General features: G+C 38.9%; 2 protein-coding genes across 2 annotated transcripts in view; both read right to left on the reverse strand.

The window, feature by feature from the left end:
• Positions 1-209: 209 nt before the first annotated feature.
• LOC111654397 (ADP-ribosylation factor-like protein 14) lies at positions 210-3,471 on the reverse strand. The gene is made up of 2 exons (XM_023405386.2): positions 1,896-3,471; positions 210-1,240 (listed from the first exon to the last, which is right to left on the reverse strand). Exons 1-2 carry the CDS (start codon positions 2,208-2,210, stop codon positions 932-934), a joined length of 624 nt encoding a protein of 207 aa, XP_023261154.1. The 5' UTR covers positions 2,211-3,471; the 3' UTR covers positions 210-931.
• A 111-nt stretch (positions 3,472-3,582) lies between these two features.
• The window catches only part of ppm1lb (protein phosphatase, Mg2+/Mn2+ dependent, 1Lb), a 44,373-nt gene continuing 25,790 nt past the window's right edge, over positions 3,583-22,165 (reverse strand). Inside the window, exons 2-4 of the mRNA XM_023405385.2 lie at positions 17,551-17,767; positions 8,620-8,781; positions 3,583-6,096 (exon numbers count right to left, since the gene is read on the reverse strand). Coding sequence (XP_023261153.1) covers positions 5,756-6,096; positions 8,620-8,781; positions 17,551-17,767 — 720 coding nt within the window. The 3' untranslated portion in view covers positions 3,583-5,755. The remainder of the gene's footprint in view (positions 6,097-8,619; positions 8,782-17,550; positions 17,768-22,165) is intronic.

The raw sequence follows: 22,165 nt of genomic DNA on the forward strand, positions 1-22,165 counted from the left end.
GTTTGATAGATAAGGGAGTCTTTATTATTATACAATTTACTTGTCACACAAGTAAAACACAGGGAATATTGTGCTGTGTGGTGAAATTTCAGGATCCTTACATGCAATGTAATTTTTACTTTTTTGTATTGCAACCTTTATTTAAGTGAAGAATCTAAATAACTATTCTACTACTGATTTTATCACACAAAAAAAAAAGAATCACCTAATTCAATTCTAGGTATTTTTGAAGAACTTTATTTCAGTGCAACAAATAAACAAAATAATACTGAAACAGCGCCAACACACGTTCAAATGAGTTGACAGATGTATTGCTGTTGTTTTAATATGTTTGATGCAATAACATATAGGCTATAGCCTACTTTACTTCAGTATCATATATCTGAAGGAAGTCTTTGCAATAATTTAACATATTGTGAGTCAACACTGGCAGTTCCCAAATGAATAAATAAAGTTTGTATGAAATAGTAAGCACATAACAAGACATCCTTGTATTTTGATATTGTGATGTTAAAAATAATACAAATAAATGCATAACAAATAAAGAAAAACTGCAAAAATGGAAAAGAACATTTCTGTTTCTTATCAGTGAGCTTCCCGTGTACAGTGTGTACACTGTCAGACTGAATTGTCTCAAATGTTGTGTGACATGTCCACTGTTTTCTCAAAAACACTCTGATAATCAAAGATTGCAAACAGAATCCTTGTGGTTTATCATCAAAGTTATTTCTCTTCCCCATGATCCAGTTAAAGTTTTATCTTCCGGATATTAAGACTAATCACAGTGTTAATGTCATCCTTCTTATTACCGCCTCCTCTCATTTGATCTTACAGATGCCACAGTGTGGCCATTTGCCAAAGACTCACAGAGGCAGGCGAGAAGGGATCCAACACATGGCATGAATGAAACTTCAAAAAAGATTTTCATCCATCATCTGCTGCAGAGCAAAACCTGTTTCACAGCTGTGATACTGAAGCCCTTTGACTTCATCTTAACTTTAATGTCTTCTTGAGTCCGCTTCAGTGGGGTCTTCATCAGATAGACTATCCTCCTGAAACCTTCTTCTAGCCCCATGCCAGTGGTGGCTGAACAGGGCTGGATGAACCAGGCTCTGCCCTCACACACTCTTATTAAGTCCAGTTTAAGGCAAAGTGCTTCTGGGCTTAGTGCTCCTGGAAGGTCCTGTTTGTTGGCAAGGACCACGAGAGGAACTCCTCTGAGACTCTCATATCTCAGGACCTAGTAGGTGGAGAAAACAAAGTAAAGAACACTTGAATAACTACAGTGCAAAACAAACTTTTTAGATGAACCTGTCCACTGCATGAAGATAATGTGTTTGCTAAACATCCCATCAAGTGAACACTTTACCCTTCCGCTTTCGTAGCATTTATAAACAATACATAAACTCATAATATAAAATACTAATAAATAATTTTCCTCATTCAAAATGACTAAAATGGCATCTACTCTACTACCTTCCCTCTCAAAATCCATAATCTATGAATATGCAAACATCAGAAGTTAAACTGCTGGATGTAGTGAAAGGTCCATTCTCAGTGTAATCTTCTACATGCCACTTGTGTAACCTGCCTTCTAACTAGTTTGAAATATCCAAACTAGTTGTGATTGTTCCAAAATCTTAACTTAAACTCAGATTTAAGGTGAGCACAGAGAAACTTTCTCCCTTCAGGAGATAGTCTTCTAGTGTCAAATTCTGCACATACATCAATTTGCACAGAGAAGATCAAACATCCAAGTGAAACAACAATAAGCAAAACACATTTTTGAGTGGAGGGAGACTTAAGTATTCATACACCACTTATAAAAGCTAACTAGGAGTGTTAAAGTAAAGTTTTATTCTTAAAGATAATTAAATATTCTTTGATTTAATTACCCGATGGAGTTCCTTGCGGGCCTCTTCCAGCCGTGTCTCATCCCAGCTGTCCACCACAAACACGAGTCCAGCTGTATCAGTATAGTGATGCTTCCAGTGGGGCCTCATCTTCTTCTGGCCCCCCACGTCCCACACCGTCATGCTCGGGCTGCTCCTGTCAGTCTCCAGCGTCTCCACATTGAAGCCCACAGTTGGCACGGTCACCACGCTCTCGTTGTACATCAGTTTGTAAAGGAGGGTTGTCTTCCCTGATCCGTCCAGGCCCAGCATCAGGACCTGTGCTTGTTTCTGAAGCTTGGATCCACATACACCCATGTCCTAAAAGTGCAGTCTCTGTCTATATCCAAAAAGGTATGTCTATATGTCTATATCTTCTTCTTGTGTGACCGTAAACTAAGCTGTCTGCTCCCTCTGTACTGTCTGCAGGCTTAGCGTGTCTGGCCTCTTATGGAGACTGCCTACAATCAGTATGTTTTATGTACACACAGGCATAGTGATCCCTCCCCTCTGTTGTGATGGGATTCCTTCAGTCCCCTGCGTAGCTTTCGGTAAAGCTATTTATATCTAAAGTGACGGTGCAACTAAGTGAGGCGACATGCAGTTCTCTGGTTTCCACAGCACCCTTGGTGGCGTCACATCACACCTGCCCCAGATCATCATACACACCAGCAGCCAGGAAGTCCATGTTTGGAGGATTGCGTTTCTTCCTGACTGGATGTCCAATAGCAATGAGATCACAGGGACATTTTGATGGCCCTGGCTGATGGGTAAATGTGGTTTTATTTTTAGTCTCATAATTTATAGGCTGGGTGTGCAGCTCCCAGAAAGTTTCTGGGAATTTGATTAATCTCAGATGAATTAAAGTAAAACATCACAATCAGTACAATAACAATAAATGTAACAATTTGTACTTTTTAATAAACATCTGGGCATTATATTTCTTTTCTCATGCTGGACGACCTCGGGTTGCCCTGATTAATTCTGTATGACCATCTAATCTTAACCTGGACTTCTTGACTGGACTGTAGGCTAATTTATATGTTTACTTTCTGGATATGTCAAAGGTTGTTGTAGCTGTTCTCAGTTTTATTACATGGGATTCAGACAATCTATTTATTGACCAGTATGATATGATTAAACTCCAACTGATCAGAGAATCAGAAAAAAAATCAACCGTTTATTGCTCAGTCCAATATACCTAGCGGTAAATGTGGACTGCTGTAATGAACATCTTCTAATCACCCAGCAGGTGGCACAGACTGACTAAAATGAAGCTTGTAGTTAAGGATCACAGTCCCATTTTAAGTGCACTGTTTAATCTGCTTTGCTGCATACAGAACAAAGAAAAGACAGAAATAGAACAAGCTCTCATATTTGATGGGAATATTGATGTTTTTGTTGGATTCTGTAAATCTGTATTGCATATCGGTACAGAAGTGTCTTATTGTTATTATCATCATCATTATTCTTTCATTATATTTTTTTGAGATGAGATATTAAGTCACCAGGATATACACTATGTAAAGGCATGGGTGTTTTTTGTTTTTGATAAATGTGTGGCAATTTCTTTATTCTCCCTATGCTATATTTGAACAAGTTACTTTGTAGGTAACAAAACACACACACACACACACACACACACACACACACACACACACACACACACACACACACACACACACAATGATATGATCATTTATCATTTTAATGTTATCTTTTTGATTTACATTTTAAAATGTCTTAATTCTTTTCTTTACAGTTTATTAAAGTCAACAAAAACAAGTACAAATGCCACATAAACATTCTGTAACATATGTCATCAAGGAAGAATGTGAATTGAAAAAGCGCAAACAGTTTTATCTGGTATATATCTCTGAAGTTAAACAATCCAAGAACAGGCGCATTGCTTTCTTCACTGCTATATAAACAGTGGAGGGGTGATACTAACATGAGGACAGTATGTACATTCATCTTACAATTTCATGTCTCTTGGAGACGTTCTTTCAACAATGCTATTCTACATGTGAGTTAACAAGGTATGACACTGAGGTCGTGCAGTGTGCAAGGTATGATCGACTGCATTACATTAAAAACTGAGAAGTAGTTTTGGCAGCAGACTTCATAACAGGAAATAACCAGTTAAAAAAATAAGGCAACAATAACGCATTTCATTCAAAGGCTTGTTACATTTTGAGTTGCAGTTCAGAGAAACTGAGATCAAACAGTAATGATCAGGACGAAGGACTTTTCTCTTGACGAGGATGATATTAATACAAGACACTTCAACAGTAAGTTGTCCGTTTGAGTATATTTATATCTCATGGGCATTGTAGTAAATGATAATGCATGAAAAGTCAGATAACAGAATAGCATGTCAATATGTAATTAAAGTCTTTTTAAAAGGGTTGTAAATGTTACTGTAAATTTAGATTAAGTAATATTAAAGTTATAACTCCCAATTATTATTACATCAATTATTATTATTATATTATGAGATACCTCATTATTTTTTCCTACACATTTGAACAGAAACGTTCAGTGTTATTAGATAATCATATTACTTTATGAGTTAATAAACCAATAATTAGCAGCTAGTGTCATAATATGATGTTACTACAATATCACTACATAATCAGGAAATGTATTGTACCCATTTAAAGTTACTCTTCATTAGACTTTGACATACTACAATATTATCAGACAGTTACTACATTATCAGTGGTTACATGGATCCTGATAAGTTGGGGCTGAACAGTAGTGGTAGTCGTACGGACCAAAACTAGTCTCAGCTTTAAAGTCTTAAAAGTTATCAACAATCAAAACAGACATGAGAATTTATCAGCACAGAAACTAACATCAATCTTTTTAAGTGGACTACGACATTCAAAGAAATAAACTTACAAAATGGGGAAACTCACTTCATTCTTCATTCAAACACTTGATTCATCCTCACATCAAGAATTCTCACGTTCAGCGAGTGTGATATAATGATGGCATCGGTTCTATTGCTGTACAATATGATGGTGATATTTGAACAAGCATAGGCATATTATCATTTGCATTGTTCATGTATAAAGGGAATAAATTCATATTAATGATTCGCACCAGTGATGCTTATTGACTGAGGAATAAAATAACCTGCCAACATATTAAATATTCAGTGAAGTCACTTGGTAGATGTGAATACAATTAGACGATATGGAAACACAGAATTAGGTAACCAAAAGTATAAAATTAGTGGTCACATAGACATTGAGTGAAAGACATCATGTTTGAAATAATATGGAAGAGGAACTCCATGCTATCATGTGTGTACTTTTAATCTGTCATTATTGTATAGACAATGAATTGGTGGTTAATGTGACACTTGTGTGCAAGTTTATCACACAAAGACAGACATCTATCACTGTTGCTCTTCTCTCTCTCTCTCATACACATACACACATACACACACACACACACACACACACACATACACATACACACACACACACAAACACACACACACACACACACACACACAAACACACACACACAAGTGTGTGCAGACTCACGGGCGTACCCCATAGCTGCACAAAGCTAGACCTGTTTATTTGCATAACAGTGACTCAAGCTCACATTACGGTGTCTCAAAGTTATGGCTAAGACTAAATGAAAGAAAAGTGTCACTCTGACAGCAGGAAAAGAAAAGGACGGGGGCGTGGTTGGATGCCTTGAAGAACTAACTTCTGTAAATATCTGCGATAGAAATAGTTTTGCTCAAAAAATTGCGGGCTCGGTTTTTAAATCTTTCATCTTAAGCCTATTCTTACTTATATTCAAACATAATATATAGGTACTGCATGTGGTTGATGGACAATCTACTGCTCGTTGCCCTTGCCTTTAAACTTGACCACCATGACTGTGATGTTGTCAGGACAACCACGATAGAAAGACTGGAGGACAATACTCTTGGCACCAAAGTGAGGCTCATCCAGTCGTTCCCTGATGAAGCGAACAGCCTCCTCATTGCTGAAGGTGTCCCACAGGCCATCGGAAGCCAGGATCATGAACTCTGGCTGCAGCTTGTTCAGGTCAAAGGACATGATGTCGGGATCAGGAATGACCACGTTGAGGTTCTTCAGAGGATAATCGCCCAGAGAACGAGACATGGCCAAGATGCCCTGGACACGCCACGAGCCATTGAAACTGATGAAACCACCTGAGTAGGAGGCCAGAGGAGAAATGGTTGGAAAGTGAGAAAGCAAGCAGCGGGAAGTTCAAAAAAAGAGGAGAGGGGAAGTGTTAGAAAGAATGTGAGGAAGAATTAGGATAGGACACAAAAGGAAGGAGAAACACAAAGGTAAGAAGAAGAGAGGAGAAACAGATGCCTTCTGTTTTACTGTCACTATAACACCTTCCTCTGAATCAACTGGCAGCATGTCTCCTCATTTTTATCCAGTGTGAGTCTGCTGTGTTCACATCAAAATGCAAATAATAATAATATGGTGCCACTGACATGTTTTCACTCACCCAGTGCTCACCGTTAATGCTCATGGAACGAATTGTTTATGGTGGATAAATTTCAATTTATGTCACATCCTGCAAGTACAGCTGTGTGTCCTCAATGGCTCCAACAGATTTTCAAGCAGGGAATTGTAGTGGAAATGACTGGAAAAAATGAAGACTTCCATACTAGGTCAGGATGTCTCCCTAGTTCCTAATGAACAAGGCCATAGCCGGGGTTTTAAATACTGAGGTTGGGAGTTCAGGCCACTGTGGGCTATAAAATATTGCTGTCAGCGTTCCAGAAAAACCCATTATGTGTAACTTTCTATTATAAACTAAAATCCCCAAATTCCCAGAAAAAGCAGAGGACATGACCTCTGTATCCTCAGTAGTGACTACTTTAGCAGCTACCACCTCATTAGCTAGCTGCATTGACATAATTGTTAGGAGATGTTATGTACCCAATGAATTAGTAACGAGAGAGACTTCAGACACTCCTAATGTCTTAAACACTATGAGGTATTAACCTCAGCAGTTAGCTGCTGCTGGCAGTTGTTAAGCTAATAATTGCATTAATTAGCAAGCATTTCTGCCCTCAAATAATAATTAGACTTAAATTATTTGTACAACAATGGCATGCATTTAAATTTTGAAATCCATATTTTTTTTTCTATTTAGCTCTTTTTCAATCATTTTACACTGTCAACACTAAGTTTATTGAAAATGCAACATTTCAGTAAAAGTCGCCACAGACCCACAAACCACAACAACCAATGAGAAGGAGTCAAATCACAAAGACCCAGGACAATTACACCACCAATAATTGATTTAAAAATCCCTAATATGACACCAACAATGTATATTAACATTCACAGAATAAAATAGAAAATAGTAAATAAACACTGGTCAGACAATACAAAATAAGGAGTATCATTCAACATTAGTTTTAGTATCATAAACGAACTGGAAACAATCTTCATAACATTTTTAAAAAAATCACACGGGAAATTCAAATTTTAAAGGTCATCTTAAATATAATTAATTATTATTAAGGAAATACTGAGTAAACTGTCTGAAATTATAAAACACATTATAATTTCAAACCTTTACTTTACTTACCTTTCCACTGTATTCTGTGGATCATCAGACACTGTTGGTCTAAGTGTTTGTGATTTGACTTTTTTTTTTTTTTTTTTAATTGGTTGTTGCAGCCTGCAGCTCTAGTATCAAGAAGTTGTTGTTTCATACTGTAAGTTTGATGCCAGAGGAATGTGACTGAAACATTACATTGTTGCATTAAACTTAGTGCAGAGATGATGTGAATTTGAACTTTCTTCAGCGTGATTTCTTTTTCTCCTGCTCGCCTGTCTAACGGAGTGCATACACAACACTTAATTTAGTTTTTAAGAGTAACAACAGTCTCAAGAAAATCAAGGTTTATCCTTGTTAATATGGAAATGTATTCAGCAAGTTGCTGCAAAATCTAATCAGATCATCAGCTTTACCTGAGGAAACTGTGGTGTAGGTATAAAGTTTCTATCATTAATTGTTCTTGAGTAACTGTGTTTACATGAATGTGCCAGAGAGAGGAGGAAAAACACCACTGTAACAAGATAATGCTACCCATGAGAAAAGCTTACTGTACAAGGAGTTTTATTAGTATACAAGTAGTTCCTGGACATGAGAATTTATAATTAAAACATCATCATTAACTCCACCCCCCTGAAGCTCACAAGAAACAGACATCTGCAGAATCATAATAGCAAGCATCTAACATGAGTAAGTACGCAGCAACATAATGTGAAACCAAATGTCTTTCAGTACCCAATCAGACCATTAGATGGAGATGGAGAGCTACCCAAAGAGTGACCACACTGACTGACTAATCTGGCAACTTGCCATCAAACTCTCCTCAGTACAGAGAGTATGTAGATAGGCTAGGAGAGAGAATTATGCCTACAGATACACCTTAAACACTGTGCACTGTCTGACTGCATTTGATACCATGCTGCTCTGGAAACAGATTGTGTTATCAGTCACAAGGTTTTGATGTCAGCCTGAACACAAGGAAAAAAGGATAATGGTGCATAGCTTTGATCATAAGAAGACTTATTTAATGCTTTCATGACAACAATCTTAGTTTTGATGTCCCTGACGTTTTAACTACAACCCTGTTTTGCTACTCAGAATCTGGTGAAAAAAAGCCTATTTGTCTGGACTGCAGCTGTTTTCTCACCGGCTTTCTTGATTCTCTTGCGTTCTTTGAGCTGGTAAGGTTTGTGGTCATGGGATAGAGGAATGGCATTGCCGTCTTTATCGCAAAGAACTCCGCGTGAGTCTCCGACGTTGGCCACTGTCAATTCCTTATCAGACAGCAGGGCCACCAGACATGTAGTGCCTGAAACAGAGAGGGGAGAGGGGAACAGGAGGGGGCAGGGAAAGATGGAGAAAGAGAGATGGAGCAGGAAGAGGGTAGGGGACAGAGAAGTAAATGAGAATCACAACTGGAGTGCGTTATGTGGATTTCATCCTCTGTGTGTAATTTTCTGCCAATATTTATTGTAATATCGCTAATTTTCTGGAAAATCAATTGAGAAACAATTCATGGATAAAATGACCAGACAAGAATGTCTGTTTTTGGTCAATATAGCAAATCAAATACCTGACAAATCAAGGTAATATTACATGTATGCATTAATCATACAACAAGACTAAGAGTCTATAGCCATGCTTGTGGTTCTGTCAGGCTATACTATGGCTCATAAAGATGATGCTAATATGCTGATATTTAGAAGGTATAATGTTTGCCAAGTTCAACATCTTAGTTTAGCCAGTTAGCATGCTAAGATGTGCTAGTAAGCACTAAATAAAAACGGTACAGCTGCAGCTGACGGGACTGTCATTTTTTTGCAGAGATTTGGTCAGAAACCAATCAATAGGACAATTAAAACTTGGACCAGATGATGTTGCTGGAGAAAAGAAATATCACCATAGTTATTACAATTGATCCTGAGGTGGACATGAATGTTTCTACGAAACTTCATGGCAGTTGATCCAATAGTTGTTGAGACATTTCACTCAAAACATCAAATGTCAATCTCATGCCACTGATGTAAAATTCAGGGGATCCCCAAAGTCAGCACGATTCATCTTCAGGGGACCTCGAATGTCTGCACAAAATTTCAAGCATGTCATCAAATAGCTGTCAAGCTATTTCCATCTAGACCAAAGTGGTGGACCAACTGACAGAGCGACATTAACATCCATAGAGCCACTGTGCTCGCGTGGCCAAAAAAACAAAACAAAAACCCTCACTCATAGCAACCGTTCAAAAGAAACTTAATGTAACATTAGGTATGTTAACATTAAAAACGTACGTAATGGAGAAAAAAATAAAAGCACACTACTAATACACACACTTCCCTCCTGCACTGAAGTGACACATGCTGTGAAGCTGTGTGCAAACAATGCAAAAACTCTTTGAAGCAACTTCTTTTCCTTGTACTGCTCCTTGTACCTCAATGATTTCATTTCTTCTCCTCTTTCCTCTCTTTGTTTAGCTTCCCAGCCAGGCAGAACAGAGTCTGGAATCTGAGGCCTATTGTGTGAGATTCAAAGTCATGTAGAGAAAGAGCAGATCTGCCTGTTTGGCCATCTGCTCACACAGAGCAAAGCTAAGCAAAACTGGAGGGAGAGGAAAAAAAAAAAGAGGAGAGAGTTGGGGAGGGTTGGGGGGTGACTACTGGTCTGGACCACCCGGACAGAGAGTGGGGATGGTACAGGGAGAAAGGCACGTGATGGGACATACAGTAGAGACACTGTCAGGATTTTAGTAGTAAAATGGCCGAGGATGAACATTAAAGCTTTCCTTTAAAGTTCCACATCTTTGTGTGATGTTGATGGACTGAGAGCTCTCGTCTCAGGTGTTTGGCATTGTGCAGAACAAAATAAATCTATCTCCCTCATTAAGGGTTCTTCCATTCAGTTCATAGTTACTCTGTCGTAGAGCTGGTACAGTCAGTATGTGGCGAATGAGATGGGAGAGGTTAAAGACAGGCAGCAGCGGATGCAGACGAAATGAAAAGTGAGTACAGGGGGGGTAGAGCGCTTGAAGAGGAGAGATATGAAGAAAGAAAGAGAAAAAGAGATTACTTCTCAGTAGGACAATGATTTTATTATTCCCCTTTATATCTTTGGGTGAGAAAAAAGTGATAAACAGAAAATTCGGAAAAAAACAGAGGGGGGACAGAAACTAAGTATGAGGGAGAGAGCACCAGCTAGAAGCGAGTCTAAGATGAATGAAGTGAACATTGCTGCCACTTAATTGTAAAAGACTTACTAAATCTTTTACACAGTTTGTGAAAAATCTATTTCCATTAGTTTCATCATTGTATGCATCCCTAATCCTGCTGCTTGTGCCTATAGCTGCCGCTGCACTGTGCCATGCTGTCCAGCTAATTATCCTTATCCAGTTCCCATGGCGATAGAGATAATGGACTGAGGTGCCTTGCTAGCACACCCTTCCCCAATTAGCCCAGTCATGCCAAGCACACGTTCAGCGTTCCCTATTAAAATGGCACCATGGCCTGAATGCAGCCTCTGCTCATGCTAATTATTGGCTTAGCTTGGCCAGGCACACCTTCGACTCTCCAATGAGATTAACATCTCAGCCACAATTAGTCTCCCACTCCCAATTTGTATCACTGCACTGATTCACTCTCTGAGAGTTAGCAAAGACTGTGTTTGTGCTAATTTAAATTTTTCTAATTGTAACTATAATTCTGGAGAGCATATGTGTTCATAGAACACCAGGGTACATCCCATGGATTTACGTTCTTAACAAAGCTGCTTGGCATTTAGGTGAAAAATGTGAAGACAGGACTGCCACCACCTTGTTCACCCTGGCTCATTGTCTGCTTCAAAGCCTTTCTAAAAAAACACTACCTGCCATCCTGTCTAATCTGCCCTCCTTGGACTTCCACTCTTAACATTTATAGCAATACTATATTTAGAATGTGCATCCGTTCGGGCTGCGTCATGAAGTCAACACTCTGAATTTGCATACTATATCACTGTAAAGCTTTAGACAGTCACTGTTTTCCATAACGTAGTTTTCATTCTATTCATTTCTTTCTGTCCTAAATATTTTTCTGCCTTGAGGCGAGCCGCAGCTTTCTGTCAGAGTGAGATTTTGCTTCGGGCTCCAGTGTACATTTGAACCACCCATTCATTTTTCCAGAGTGTTTCTTTCCCTTTAGAATTTTAATGATACAAAATAGGGTTGATGATTGTTTATCATGAAGGATAGTGACATTCAGGGATTCGTATTTGGGAAAAGCATATTATTTGACAGGCCTATGGATCTAAGTATCTCCTCTAATTATGCAAGGTTGTTATGGCAACATTCACAAAGTCTTGTGCGTCAGGAAGAGGTTTGAAATAATACTCAACAAATTTAGCAATGCACTCCAATAACAGTGTATGACTCAAGATGGACAGTTAAAACTAGAATCTTGCAGTTGTATGCGTCAAGCTGCAGGTTAGTGAGGTGAGTTACAACACTGAATAATGGCCAGAAGTGTTTTTGCAGAACATTATGATGTCACAGTGAAGTAAACCATTGAGCACTTGGATATAAAATTTTTTCACTTCATTTTATTACCCTTGACAGTTGTGTTCAATTCTGTCATATTTTTTTTTGTATTAATTTCTTAAATTAAGGAAAAAAATATGTTCTGTGAGGCCACAGCAACCTTGACCTTTGACCCACAAAATAAGTTCATCCTTGAATCCAAGTGAACATTTGTAGCAGATTTGAAGAAATTCCCTCAAGGAGTTCTTTGCTGTCACAAGAATGGGACGGACGAACAACCCCAACACATCATCAATATACATCAGCCTCCGGCCACATCTGTCACAGCACGGAGGCATAAAAAAGGATCAAAAATCAATGGAACAGAACCAGAGATATCGTCACTTTTATTATTATTTGTCAAAATCTGGTGCCCAAATTACCCACACTGCAACTCAACTGCTGACAGTTGTCTGGGTTGTCTTGTCTAGCTCACTTTTCTCCAACTCTACACCCCCAGATTTCTGTCTCTTGTCATACTTGTAGTCTTCAGCTCCAACCAACGCAATTCATCAAACCTGGAGAAGCTCTATCTAGAGCCAAAAAAGATATTTTTTATGTGAAAATATATGAAAAACTTTAATTTCACACATTCAGTTGTACTCTCCAAGAAAAGTAAGTCAGTGGAGTTCCCCTTTAAGATAATCTTCTTTCTCTTCACACAGTGAAGAGTGAGTGCAGAAAAATAAAAAGCTTCATGCCTTACACACTTTAAAACACAAAAACCTTGTTTTTACATCCTGAGGCCAGACAGTTAGAACACTTTTAAACCCAATATCAGACTTGCAAAGATTTGTGCTAGAGAATTCATCACAATGAAAAACTCACAATATTCATGTCTCCACCTCAAGTTACCACAACAATAACTGTCTTATCTCAGATGTCAGAGCCTGTCAAACATGTTTGGTCTGTCAAATGTTTAATCAACATTGCGTTCATATCCAGGGTTCAAATCTTACATTACCTTCAGAGTTTTTGAATTAGATTGTGTCAAATATCTACAGATGAAAACTAATCTTAGCTAGTTTCTAATTTTTGCCTAGAGTTACAGCTAACTAATGAGTTACAGCTAACTAATGTTAACTAGCTGATGCCATTTCATTTCCAATGTTGGCTTGGCATTTCATTACCAACATAAAATGTCATCTAATTTTAGCAAACACTGGTGCGTGATCACAAGCAGTGAGACAATGGAGGATTAGTTGTTGTAGAGATACATTTTGACATCAATATAGAGTTTATTATTTGATTTTAATCGTGTTTTTGTGGCTGTGGTGGCCTAGTTAGTCTTTTACCTTTTTGATATTAGTTTTTCTTTTTTGTTTTCTTTTTTTTTTTAAAAAAGGGACACCCCCTTTGTTTTCACTAAGGAACTAAGGAGTTTCATCTGGTTGAATAATAGAACAATACTAAAATCCATGTCAGCTGAAGCCTAAGTAATTATATCAGCAGTGGTGTACATTTAGTACATTTACTCTAAGTACTGTACTTAAGCACAATTTTGTACTTTATTTGTGTATTTCAATTTTATGCTACTTTATACTCCCACTCCTACATTTCAGAGGGAAATATTGTACTTTCTACTCCACTACATTAGTTTGACAGTTCTAGTTAAACATGCGAGATACTGTAAGGAGTATGACACGTGCCTGCACTGTGCTGGGTTCCATTTCGCCCACAGAAAAAGTTGATGCAATGATCTAAACAAAGATTAACATTACTGGAGTCAGAACACAAACATGAAATGGCTCATTGCAATAAAGGAACCACTAAAAATGACATCAACTTTCAGCTAAAATAATAACAACACCAAACAAATGCAAAGCTTAGAAAAGCAAAAACAAAATGACTAGTACTTAAAATGGAGCTCCACTCTGAGGAGAATTAAATGACGAAAGATAAAGCAAACGACTGTGTTTTGAGAACATTTATATTGTCTCCAGCTGTTCAGGAAACAGCCTGAAGAAGATTTTTAACTAGGGAAGAGGCACATTAGTTATCATAGCAATATACTGTATAGTTTTCTTGCAATACAGTATCAATAGTCTGGCACCAGTAATGCAAATGCTTTTTGCTTGATTACCGAGGCAGAAACATTTCCTTCCTTCCAGCGGGTATTTGATTTCTAAAATATTTAGATTTCTGGCAGTTCAACCTTTTTCCAGTTTTACATTGAAATGATGCCATGTGTGTTCATGTTGCTGTGTTTATTAGAAGGGCTCAGTCTCTACACCCTTAAGTTTATAAAACATAAAACACTTTGTAATGCAGCAAATAAACACAGAATACAGTATGTTTCATTCTTGCTTTGTAAAACAAATCTCCTGCATGTTTAGAGGTATAGTTTTCTCTTATGGAAGTCTGATGATGGTGCACAAAATATATCTGGGGAACAAAGTGTTTTCCCCCTTAATATTTCTCCACATATTTCCATGAATTAATCTCTAAAATCTTTAAAATTTCCTACTTAATAAAAAATGATACTTTATGCAAGATGACATGGTTACCAGCCCGGTATAGCGCTGCTTGCAACAGTAACTACTGATTATTGGACTAAAACCCTACTGGACACTTTAGAGTGCTTGTGTGGGTGCAAATGTGCTGAGAGACATGTCACACAGTAGTAGCAGCAGAATAACACATCACATTAAGGAGACTGTTTCATAACAGACTCTGGGCATTCCATCAAAGTCCCATCTCCCTTATCTTTCTTTCAAGCGCTTTTGTTTGCTGATAAACAACGGAGGCATGAACGAACAGGGGGTAAATCTGATACGCTGTTGTCCTGGGGACTCAGAGCCGAATTGAGAGTGTATCTCTCCAATTTTCCCTCTCTCTTCCTTCCCTGCCAGCTTAATTTAGGCCCCGAATACAACAGAAAGCAGGGAGCTGCGCACCCTAAATGATGCGATTGTTGAATCAGATAAAGGGACAAGAATGCACAACAATCACCTGATCAGCAGCCCCTCCACACCACCACCACCACCACCACCACTGAGACACTGACAAGAAAGTCAATTCAATCCCAGACTGTCTAATGCTCAGGACAACACAGAGGCATTTTCGTTGTAATGGAGCTTGACTGTCACTTTATCTATCTCAGTGCCTGTCCTTCTTGCTGTGCTGTCCAAAAACGGATGATTGAAATATAGAGGGATAAGAACAAGATACAAACAGATAGGGAGTGGTAAGAATCTTTGGACCCTGGATGCAACAGGTCACATGGCTTTAGAAGGGAAGGAGGCAGAGGGATCAGGAGGGGAGATTTACTTCACGGCTGTTTTGAGAGCAACATAGATCAGAAAGCTGATGCTTATCTGCAGCTGGGGAAGCAGCAACGAGAGGAGGATAAGGATAAAAGAGGATGAAGTGGTCAAGAGCAGTGTTACGAAAGGTAACACAGTAACTGCAGCATATCAACCTTTTCTGAGAGATAACAATCAGCTGTTGACTCCAGACTTGGCGCTCTAGGTCTGGAGATTTTAATTCTCCTATTTAGCAATCAGTGACCCATCATTCTCACGAGGATGTGAAGCTTTCTCAATGGCCCTTTCATACCACTGACCTCCTCAACAACTGACATGTGAGCCACATATCAGCTGCCTGTGCAGGGTTTCATTTAGGCTACACTCTGTGCAGAAGTAATCTAATTGTAAGATGCATTCCCTTTCCCCTCCTTTCTTTTATAAGGAAAATTGCAGTTTACCTAACTTGCATCTAATTTTTTTGTGGTTTTGGTCAACATTTCTATTAGCTGTGATAACAATCACCTCTAAGCAATTGCTGACATCTGGGTACACTGTGACAATCCTGCAGCAAAGGCCACTGGGGCAAGAAATAGAAGATGTCAGATGATCTGCCAGGTTGCAGACAAGCTAACAGTTTATATAGATTATCTAAAACACTTAATTTTAACATTTTTTTAATTAAAGTGGGGCCGCTGGTGGTCTGGTGGGTAGGGTGTCAATGATGAACCATAACATCCCTTGTTCAAATCCAGCCAGTGACTTTTGTTGCATTAATGTCCTCTCTTCTTCACTTCGGCTTTCTACTGTAATATATCTGATGCCCAAAATGCCTGAATGGCCATGAAAATACTTAAAAACAAAAAACTTATCTTACAAATAAGTTTGGCTTACCTGGGTCTTTGTTTTGATGTTGGTTATCTCAGCATTTAACTTAGTGGGTACAACCCTAAGGATGAAGTTATAACCCAGGTTATATGGAACAAGAATTTTCCTTTAAGGAATGGCATATTGTGTGTCCATTTCTCCCATCTTTACTCTGACTTTAACTGACTGCCCCACAAGAGCAATGATGAATTCTTGAGGTTGCAGGATGTCTCTACAGTGTCATAAATCATCTTATAATCTATATTACAACTCTCTCCCCTACATGTTCAATAAGCCATTATGTTTCTGCCATTCATAATGTCCATTGTTAACATACGGCCTTGGCCTCCTCTAATTACTTATGCTCCTGCATCTTCTCCCTATAGTGTTGAATTAATAGAGGCAGATGAAAAACCACACTGCTGCATCTCTCCCTTACTGTTACTTCAACTGATGTCTATGATGAACCTATGATAAACTTATTTGTCATAATCTTAAAAACAAGGCTGTGATGGAATCTAGAACAAACCCAAACGTGTTTATGAATGAAGCTCATATGTCTCTGCATTGCACTGTATAATTCAGCTGTGGGACTTTGGGGCAAGATTTGTTTCTTTGCCCTCTCTCGTCACCCTGTTTTTGGTTCGTGCAGATCGGCCTTTTTCATCATCCTTTGTATCCGTGCTCTCATTCTCCTCACCCTTTGAATGTACCGCTCTCTGTTTGTCCCTTTCCCTGTCTCTCCTTACCCTTTGTCTCGGCGCTTCTCTTTCATTGCGCTCCCTTTATTTTGCGTGTGGTACAGGGCTCTTGTTCCTCTCTAGTGTATAGCTCTAACCAGCAAAAAGTCCTCCTTCCACACATGCATCCTTCCCTCTGACCCTTCTGCTACCTCTTTCCATCTATCACTCTCCCTCTCGCGTCACCCCTCCCTCCTTCTCTCCTTCCCTGCCTCCCTCCAGAGATAATTACTACAAGCCTTGTGAAGATCAGCTTGTATTTAAACAGCTGAATAAGCAAGGCCTGGGGCTGCTGACAGACACTATTCAACAACAGTCAAGTGAAACAGTGGAGTAGAAAATAATAGTTTGCATGCAGCATTTAGGGGACATTTAAAAGTATTGCTACAAACAAAGTAGTGTTTTCTTATTGTGTTTCCACTACTGAGCAACACCAGTGGGTAAAATCCATCTGCATGTGGCCTCCAGTTTTGTGGTCACACACTCAACCTGATATACTGTATGTACACATTTAAATCATTGCTAAATAGTGAACCAGTGTAGCATCTAGACGGACCAAACCAATGCAGGGAATTGCCATACACTTGAATATATAATGTGTATAGTTATGAGTACATCGTTTTACAATTAGGCTGGGATTTTTTCACTCTGATGAGGTATTTAACAAACAAATACACACATACCTGCTTCATTGTAAGTGGCAGACAGCTTGTCTAGAATTTCTCTGTCCAATGTCAGGATCTGCTGCTCCAGGATGGAAGGATAGGAGAGACCACCCTTCTCCTTTTTTTCATCTTTCTCTTTGTCTTTTTCTCTGTCTCGCTCTCTCTCCCGTTCATAGGTCAGTAGCTGCTGGCGGAGAGCCTCGGGCAGGTGGGCCTTGGCAAAGTCAGCAGCAGCCTGATAATGGAGAGCAGAGGGACACAGAGGAAGAATTAGATGCAGGTAAAAATTTGCTGGGTCAAAAATGCTACTAAAGGCATAACCCAACATATTCTGTCACGTTCTCTATGTTGATGACAAGTGTTTCTCCATGTTTTTACACTGACCATGTTCAAGCAGTTGCCTTATTCATATGATGCTGATTTTCTGATATTATTTTCAACATTTTACAGATATTTAAAGAAAACTTCAAAAGTCCTAGTCATTGAGAATGTAGAAATTAAAAAAATTTGGGAAATATAGGCTTATCTTATCTGTTTGCTTTGATAAGTAGGCTATTAATTTAGCTTAGCATAAACACCGGAAGAAAGGGGAGAAAAGCTAGCCTGGCTCTGTCTCAAGGTTAAAAGAATAAATAAATAAATAAATAAATAAGCAAGCCAACAAGCACCTTTAAAGCTCATTAATTAAAATGTTATATCTTGTTTGTTAAATCCATGATAAAATGAGATGTTCTGGTCTTATGGGGAGTGAAGCGCTGGAACTATTTCTTGGCTGAGCCAGTAAGTTGCTTGGCACCAGTAGCAAGAACGTGTTAGCTTATTACCCAAAATGTGCAGCTATTTATACATATTTTTGATACAGAATATTGTAATGTAGTGTCAATTTATAAAAAAAAAAAAAAAAGATATCTTATATATGTGTGCACACATGCACACACACACGCTGTCTTTGGCAAGTGGTCTACACAGCAGGCTACAGTGGCAGTAACCTGCTTGTCCTCTCTGCCTTGCTGAAGCAGATAAATTACAGATAAATGGAGATAAAGAAAGAAAAAGTGCATCGCCAATCAAATGCACACAAGCTCACACTCACACCCCGCTGTGGGATACAGCTGAGCTGGAGAAACTGTACCTTCACCTCTATCCATAGGATAACACCAACCTTCCCTTTTTTCATACATTCCCACTCCTGTTTCAGAGAAAATAATGCCTCCCTCCACTGGCTCAGTGCCAAACAGGCAAGACAAGCCAGTCCAAGGTCATGAAGTTCAGAAAGTTCCAAGTACAAATGTCAGATAATGTTCTGCTGACATGCAACTGATCTGCAGTGTCCCAGATTTATATAGCTCGTGTTTCATACATAGCTTTCACTTGCAGAAAGTCAAACATCTGCAGTAATTAAACAAACTGTGAATTAACAAAAACAAAATAAGCCATTCAAGGCTGCAGGAGAAAAAATGTTTGCAATTTCCTAGTACTGAAAATAATGACTTGAGGCCATAGGACAGGGACTCGTATATGAAGCCCATGTCTCAGGTGCTGTACCTCATTCTCTTTCTCTCGCCATCCATATCTCATTCTGCGCAGGGAAACTGCTTTCAAGGACTCAGATAACCCTGTCTCCCTTGCTTTCTTTCCACATACATAAAAAACAACTCATCTACTCCTCACTTGTTATATCTCATCAGTGTTATAAAAGCTTTCCTCTGCAAGCCCTGTCACTCTTCCCCTATCTTCTCCACTGACACAAAAACACTCCTAATCTTTTTCTTTCCTGGATGTGTAAGGGCCCGTCTTTCTGTCTCTCATTTTCCATTTCCCACACTCTTCTCTCTGCTTCCATGGTGATGTTTAGTCCAAAATCACCAAGGATCTTTTCTACATTCCTTTTCTCACACTCTCCTTTCTATTGTCGGAAGACAATCGCCATGACATACCTTCATCCTGCAGTTACCATGCAGAGAACAGGAGTTATAAACTCAGTTCAAAGGTCATAAATCAAACCGGAAGTCCTTTATCAGCTTGGGTTATACTGTGCAAATTATCAAGCAGTTTAATTGTCTGCCTGCCACCCCTTAACAAATCACAGGGGTCACAAATCCTTTTCCAGCTGCATTACTTCAAGTATTTGACTGCACGTGTACGTACCAATCAGTCTTTGAGACGGTGTGACTACATGCTTGTCTACACTTGAGAACAGCAGACAGCCTTAACAGAAAGTGAACAGGAGGCTAAGTCTTATCTGACCATCTAACCTGCTGGCTAATCAGATTGACACATCAAACACCTGGCTGCAGCATCTGCACCAGCTTAGAGGATGAAAGAAGGAAAGGGCGGATGAGGGAGGGATAGCAGGGATGGACGGGGATGAAGACTGTGGGATAGACAGATGAAGACAAGATGGCAAGGATCAAGGATAGTAATACAGGAGGGAACAAAATGGAGGGTGAGATTAGCGGTTGGCATAAAAGTACAATGGAGGAATGCAGGAAGAGAGTAAATGGGGTATACACGTCTGGCTTTGCTCTATCTGAAAGAGACATACAGAGGGGTCCAAGCAGCAGGGGTCAAAAATTAAGATTCTTAACTACCCAATGCAGAGCAACACAGAAAGTAAGAATGTACTGAAAGTGCAGTGGAGAGGTGAAGATGATGAGCTTATATGGTCAAAGGGAAAAAACTAAACAAAAATGTGTATCTTGTAAACACTTTTAGATTCAGTATTAGTCATCAGCACAATTGTTTTAACAAAGGTAAGTGTTTTTCCTTCCTCAGAAAGCATTTGAAAATCACATTGTTTACCATGTTTGCTTGCACCAGTCCTCTTCTTTCCTGCCTTTGTTGGTGCACTGCTATGTTTGTTTTGTTTGTATCAACGGCATGGTGTGAAAACAACGGCATGGTGTGAATTGTGTCGGCTGCATGCTCGGATGTGCATGGTCTCGTGCATGGCACAACAAAACACGGACTCACTCATAAAAACCTTGTTTCATAGCACTAGTGATCAAACACTCAATCTCATATTAAATATATAATTTATTAAAACAATTATTAATTAATGCAGCTTTAAGTCATTAATTATGACCAATACTCCTGCAAATAGTTATTTTTATTCATTATTTATCTATTAATTATTTTTTTAGATTAACCAGTAAGTGGTTCAGTTTATAAAATGTAACAAAATAGTGCGAAAATGCTAAGGAGAAGTCTACAAAGTGCTAGTTTTGTCTGTGTAATATTCCAAAACCCAGAAATATTCAATAAGAAATAATACAAAAGAAATGTGTGAAGCATGAACTTACCAGTGACATTTTTGCTTCATAAATGACCTGAGTTAACTAAATATCCAAATCTCTGGACAAACTAATTGATTTATCAACCAATAATTTCAGAACTTAAAAAAAAAAATGTTTTTTTGCAGTGGAGAACAGGCGAGTTTGCTCAGAGTGCAATCAGTCATGGCTGTGCAGAGTGTCACATTGGGCTCTCCTTCACACCAGACTTGACTTGCGCAACACAAACACAAAGGTTTGTATTGCACATACAATAAGTACATAAATCCACATAAACAAAAACACAGACTTCCTCGGAAGGGCCACCTACACACTTTTGTCTACCCCGAAACACTCCCTCCTGACTGCTAAATGTGAGCCAATCAGATGCACAGTCCTGCAGAAATAGTCAGGCCTTTTAAACACTTCCATCCATCATATCGCTAGGCCGACAGAAATGAGGAAAGTCATCTGAGTTTTCCTTTAGAATCACCCTGAGGGAGCTTCATAACCGAAGTAGAAAAATCTCTTTCTGCGGTCTTTCTGACAGATCAAGCAGGCAGATGGAGAGAAGAAGAAAAAAAGGAACAGAGGGGGAGAGACTGAGGAGTGCAAGTACCATTCATTAGCATCACTCAAGCACATCATTAAAGAAAGAGAGAGAAAGAGAGACTCCAGTTAAAAGACAGAGCCCGAGATAAGTGACAGAAAACCATCAAAGCAATGAAATACAGAGAAGGCAGATGATACTGGAGGAGAGGGAATCTGGAGGAAAAGCATTTCAAAATATTTCCCTTTGTTGTTTTGATTTCCAATTCACAAGTCTTAAATTACAATCACAAAATCCATCAGTGAGGAGACTGCATTTGCCATTTTACAATCCAAGTAGAATATGCATTCACTGCTTAATGCTACACACTGTACAAAAGATATAATTTGTCTTTACTTTAAAATAACAAACTTGGTAAAATTAAAACAAACAGATTAAATTCATAAGAAAAAGGCAGGAAAGAGAGCAGATGTCCAACATAAACAAATGTGTCCACTGCAGAGGTGTAGTATGCTTCTCCGCAGGATGACGTTGCAGAGCTCAGTCTATCCACAGGGCCGAGGACAGTGTGATCATAGAGCCATAATTTCATTATCTCACACCTGCGCTTTGTATGTGTCAAGGCTATGCCAAGTACAGGTTTTGAGCGGCAGTGTGTGTTTGTGTTAGGTTGGTATGATGTCGTCACTGCATCATAAATAGAGTCCCTCTTATTTGTAATTAAGAGGAATGTGAATGCAGGCAAACAACACTGGGGTTAAGTACACATGAACACACAAGCATGCACGCAATCATCATTTGAAATGTTGAG

Source organism: Seriola lalandi, unplaced genomic scaffold (genome assembly GCF_002814215.2).
Source record: "Seriola lalandi dorsalis isolate HSWRI2012SDOR001 ecotype SW California unplaced genomic scaffold, Sedor1 jcf7180002054276, whole genome shotgun sequence".
In the NCBI taxonomy this organism is placed as follows: Eukaryota; Metazoa; Chordata; class Actinopteri; order Carangiformes; family Carangidae; genus Seriola; species Seriola lalandi.